Source organism: Salvelinus alpinus, unplaced genomic scaffold (assembly GCF_045679555.1).
Source record: "Salvelinus alpinus unplaced genomic scaffold, SLU_Salpinus.1 scaffold_648, whole genome shotgun sequence".
Taxonomy (NCBI): Eukaryota; Metazoa; Chordata; class Actinopteri; order Salmoniformes; family Salmonidae; genus Salvelinus; species Salvelinus alpinus.
In genome coordinates this window covers 1-6,021 of record NW_027256588.1, presented here as the reverse complement: position 1 = coordinate 6,021, position 6,021 = coordinate 1, and the positions used below count along the sequence as shown (strand labels likewise).

At 51.9% G+C, this 6,021-nt stretch overlaps 1 protein-coding gene across 1 annotated transcript; it reads left to right on the top strand.

Annotated features, from left to right (window-relative positions):
* Nucleotides 1-725: 725 nt before the first annotated feature.
* LOC139567460 (H/ACA ribonucleoprotein complex non-core subunit NAF1-like) lies at nucleotides 726-5,945 on the top strand (the record flags this gene model as incomplete). Its single annotated transcript, XM_071388789.1, has 4 exons — nucleotides 726-808; nucleotides 1,443-1,603; nucleotides 4,855-4,906; nucleotides 5,569-5,945. Coding segments are annotated over 4 exons (509 nt in total), but the record flags the coding sequence as incomplete, so codon positions are not given.
* Between the last annotated feature and the right edge of the window lie 76 nt (nucleotides 5,946-6,021).

Genomic DNA, 6,021 nt, shown 5'->3' with positions numbered 1-6,021 from the left:
CCCTGACCTCCACACTACACCAGTGGTATTGACCCCTCTTGGTGTCTGAATGGCCCCGACCTTCACGGTACACCCCGACCTTCACGTTACACCCGACCTCCACGTTACACCCCAACCTTCACGTTACACCCCGACCTTCACGTTACACCCTGACCTTCACGTTACACCCCGACCTTCACGGTACACCCTGACCTTCACGGTACACCCCGACCTTCACGGTACACCCGACCTTCACGGTACACCCGACCTTCATGGTACACCCCAACCTTCATGGTACACACTGACCTTCACGTTACACCCTGACCTTCACGGTACCCCCGACCTTCACGGTACACCCGACCTTCACGGTACACCCGACCTTCACGGTACACCCCGACCTTCACGGTACACCCGACCTTCACGGTACACCCCGACCTTCACGGTACACCCGACCTTCACGGTACACCCCGACCTTCACGGTACACACTGACCTTCACGTTACACCCTGACCTTCACGGTACCCCCAACCTTCACGGTACACCCGACCTTCACGGTACACACTGACTTTCACGGTACACCCGACCTTCACGGTACACCCTGACCTTCACGGTACACCCCAACTGTCACGTTACACCCTGACCTTCACGGTACACCCGACCTTCACGGTACACCCCGACCTTCACGTTACACCCCGACCTTCACGTTACACCCTGACCCCTCTTGTGACTATTGTGTTTCCTCAACAGTGATCATACAATCATTGAAGGACACGCCCCCTCTGAAGGACGACAGCGTCATCTTCAACTCTGATAGGCTGGCCGTGGGCAAGGTAAGAGGGGCTTAGAGTCTGGGGGAGGAGTCCTCAGAATACTGGAGAATTACCCAGAGGTTCTTTAATCTCTCTCTCTTTGCCTCCCCTACACTCCTCCTGTCCTCTCCTGTTGAGGTTTAACTCTCTCTCCTCCTCCAGGTATTTGAGGTGTTTGGGCCGGTCTCCAGTCCCTTCTATGTGTTGAGGTTTAACTCTCTCTCCTCCTCCAGGTATTTGAGGTGTTTGGGCCGGTCTCCAGTCCCTTCTATGTGTTGAGGTTTAACTCTCTCTCTCTCCTCCAGGTATTTGAGGTGTTTGGGCCGGTCTCCAGTCCCTTCTATGTGTTGAGGTTTAACTCTCTCTCTCCTCCAGGTATTTGAGGTGTTTGGGCCGGTCTCCAGTCCCTTCTATGTGTTGAGGTTTAACTCTCTCTCTCTCCTCCAGGTATTTGAGGTGTTTGGGCCGGTCTCCAGTCCCTTCTATGTGTTGAGGTTTAACTCTCTCCTCCTCCAGGTATTTGAGGTGTTTGGGCCGGTCTCCAGTCCCTTCTATGTGTTGAGGTTTAACTCTCTCCTCCTCCAGGTATTTGAGGTGTTTGGGCCGGTCTCCAGTCCCTTCTATGTGTTGAGGTTTAACTCTCTCTCTCCTCCAGGTATTTGAGGTGTTTGGGCCGGTCTCCAGTCCCTTCTATGTGTTGAGGTTTAACACAGAGAGCGACATCACAGAGAGAGGAGTGAAGCTGAATGACTCCATGTTCTACGCGCCGTCTCTCACTGACTACACCCTCTACATCCTCACTGAGCAGCTACGACGGTATGTACACACTGACTACACCCTCTATATCCTCACTGAGCAGCTACGACGGTCAGACACACTGACTACACCCTCTATATCCTCACTGAGCAGCTACGACGGTCAGACACACTGACTACACCCTCTATATCCTCACTGAGCAGCTACGACGGTCACTACACACTGACTACACCCTCTACATCCTCACTGAGCAGCTACGACGGTCACTACACACTGACTACACCCTCTATATCCTCACTGAGCAGCTACGACGGTCACTACACCCTCTACATCCTCACTGAGCAGCTACGACGGTCACTACACACTGACTACACCCTCTACATCCTCACTGAGCAGCTACGACGGTCAGACACACTGACTACACCCTCTATATCCTCACTGAGCAGCTACGACGGTCAGACACACTGACTACACCCTCTACATCCTCACTGAGCAGCTACGACGGTCAGTACACACTGACTACACCCTCTATATCCTCACTGAGCAGCTACGACGGTCACTACACACTGACTACACCCTCTACATCCTCACTGAGCAGCTACGAACACTGACTACACCCTCTACATCCTCACTGAGCAGCTACGACGGTCAGACACACTGACTACACCCTCTATATCCTCACTGAGCAGCTACGACGGTCAGACACACTGACTACACCCTCTACATCCTCACTGAGCAGCTACGACGGTCAGTACACACTGACTACACCCTCTATATCCTCACTGAGCAGCTACGACGGTCACTACACACTGACTACACCCTCTACATCCTCACTGAGCAGCTACGACGGTCAGACACACTGACTACACCCTCTATATCCTCACTGAGCAGCTACGACGGTCAGTACACACTGACTACACCCTCTACATCCTCACTGAGCAGCTACGACGGTCAGACACACTGACTACACCCTCTATATCCTCACTGAGCAGCTACGACGGTCAGACACACTGACTACACCCTCTACATCCTCACTGAGCAGCTACGACGATCAGTACACACTGACTACACCCTCTACATCCTCACTGAGCAGCTACGACGGTCAGACACACTGACTACACCCTCTATATCCTCACTGAGCAGCTACGACGGTCAGACACACTGACTACACCCTCTATATCCTCACTGAGCAGCTACGACGGTCAGACACACTGACTACACCCTCTATATCCTCACTGAGCAGCTACGACGGTCAGTACACACTGACTACACCCTCTACATCCTCACTGAGCAGCTACGACGATCAGTACACACTGACTACACCCTCTATATCCTCACTGAGCAGCTACGACGGTCACTACACACTGACTACACCCTCTATATCCTCACTGAGCAGCTACGACGGTCAGTACACACTGACTACACCCTCTACATCCTCACTGAGCAGCTACGACGGTCAGACACACTGACTACACCCTCTACATCCTCACTGAGCAGCTACGACGGTCAGACACACTGACTACACCCTCTATATCCTCACTGAGCAGCTACGACGGTCAGACACACTGACTACACCCTCTACATCCTCACTGAGCAGCTACGACGGTCAGTACACACTGACTACACCCTCTACATCCTCACTGAGCAGCTACGACGGTCAGACACACTGACTACACCCTCTACATCCTCACTGAGCAGCTACGACGGTCAGACACACTGACTACACCCTCTATATCCTCACTGAGCAGCTACGACGGTCAGACACACTGACTACACCCTCTACATCCTCACTGAGCAGCTACGACGATCACTACACACTGACTACACCCTCTACATCCTCACTGAGCAGCTACGACGGTCAGTACACACTGACTACACCCTCTATATCCTCACTGAGCAGCTACGACGGTCAGACACACTGACTACACCCTCTATATCCTCACTGAGCAGCTACGACGGTCAGTACACACTGACTACACCCTCTACATCCTCACTGAGCAGCTACGACGGTCAGTACACACTGACTACACCCTCTACATCCTCACTGAGCAGCTACGACGGTCAGTACACACTGACTACACCCTTTATATCCTCACTGAGCGGCTACGACGGTCAGTACACACTGACTACACCCTCTACATCCTCACTGAGCGGCTACGACGGTCAGACACACTGACTACACCCTCTATATCCTCACTGAGCAGCTACGACGGTCAGACACACTGACTACACCCTCTACATCCTCACTGAGCGGCTACGACGGTCAGACACACTGACTACACCCTCTACATCCTCACTGAGCAGCTACGACGGTCAGTACACACTGACTACACCCTTTATATCCTCACTGAGCGGCTACGACGGTCAGTACACACTGACTACACCCTCTATATCCTCACTGAGCGGCTACGACGGTCAGTACACACTGACTACACCCTTTATATCCTCACTGAGCGGCTACGACGGTCAGACACACTGACTACACCCTCTATATCCTCACTGAGCAGCTACGACGGTCAGACACACTGACTACACCCTCTACATCCTCACTGAGCAGCTACGACGGTCAGACACACTGACTACACCCTCTACATCCTCACTGAGCGGCTACGACGGTCAGACACACTGACTACACCCTCTATATCCTCACTGAGCAGCTACGACGGTCAGTACACACTGACTACACCCTCTACATCCTCACTGAGCAGCTACGACGGTCAGACACACTGACTACACCCTCTACATCCTCACTGAGCAGCTACGACGGTCACTACACACTGACTACACCCTCTACATCCTCACTGAGCAGCTACGACGGTCACTACACACTGACTACACCCTCTATATCCTCACTGAGCAGCTACGACGGTCAGACACACTGACTACACCCTCTACATCCTCACTGAGCAGCTACGACGGTCACTACACACTGACTACACCCTCTACATCCTCACTGAGCAGCTACGACGGTCACTACACACTGACTACACCCTCTATATCCTCACTGAGCAGCTACGACGGTCAGACACACTGACTACACCCTCTATATCCTCACTGAGCAGCTACGACGGTCAGACACACTGACTACACCCTCTATATCCTCACTGAGCAGCTACGACGGTCAGTACACACTGACTACACCCTCTATATCCTCACTGAGCAGCTACGACGGTCAGTACACACTGACTACACCCTCTATATCCTCACTGAGCAGCTACGACGGTCAGTACACACTGACTACACCCTCTATATCCTCACTGAGCAGCTACGACGGTCACTACACATGTTTAATTGAAGCTGTGTGTTTTTAGGTTGAAAGGCTCCGACGCGTCCTGGAAGAATGACCAGGAACCACCACCAGAGGTGAGGAACACACAGGTCCTGTCTGAATACCCAGACTGCCTTCTAAATAGTAGACAGAGGAACACACGGGTCCTGTCTGAATACCCATACTGCCTTCTAAATAGTAGACAGAGGAACACACAGGTCCTGTCTGAATACCCATACTGCCTTCTAAATAGTAGACAGAGGAACACACAGGTCCTGTCTGAATACCCATACTGCCTTCTAAATAGTAGACAGAGGAACACACGGGTCCTGTCTGAATACCCATACTGCCTTCTAAATAGTAGACAGAGGAACACACAGGTCCTGTCTGAATACCCATACTGCCTTCTAAATAGTAGACAGAGGAACACACAGGTCCTGTCTGAATACCCATACTGCCTTCTAAATAGTAGACAGAGGAACACACAGGTCCTGTCTGAATACCCATACTGCCTTCTAAATAGTAGACAGAGGAACACACAGGTCCTGTCTGAATACCCATACTGCCTTCTAAATAGTAGACAGAGGAACACACAGGTCCTGTCTGAATACCCATACTGCCTTCTAAATAGTAGACTCCTCTGTTCTGTCCTCTCTTGTCTCTCCTTTGTCCTGTCCTCTCTCCTCTGTCCTGTCCTCTCTCCTCTGTCCTGTCCTTTCTCCTCTGTCCTGTCCTCTCCTGTCTCTCCTCTCTCCAGGCGTTGGACTTCAGTGATGATGAGGCAGAACATAAGATGAAGAAGAAGAAGAAGAAGGGGAATGTCCAGAAGAACCAGAGAGCTGACCAACAACCAGGTCAGACACTGTTTCAGAGAGAGAGAGGACAGAGAGCTGACCCACAACCAGGTCAGACACTGTTTCAGAGAGAGAGGGACGTGAAGTCGGAGAATCTGATGGTCTCGTCGGTTTGACCTCCTTCTGACACGAGCAATTCAACAGCCAATCACCACAGAGCACAGGGGCGTTCCCAGAGCACATTGTTGGTGCACAGAAAGCACATAGTGCTGTATTTGATGAAAGGCAGGCGACATCGTCTTTTGATTTCTCTAGAAAGGTGTTGTGGGTGACGGTGCAAAGCATCAGATTAGGGGAGAATGGGGCTGTGTCACACGGTTATCTGGGTTGTATTTCTCAACACCAGTAGGTTATCT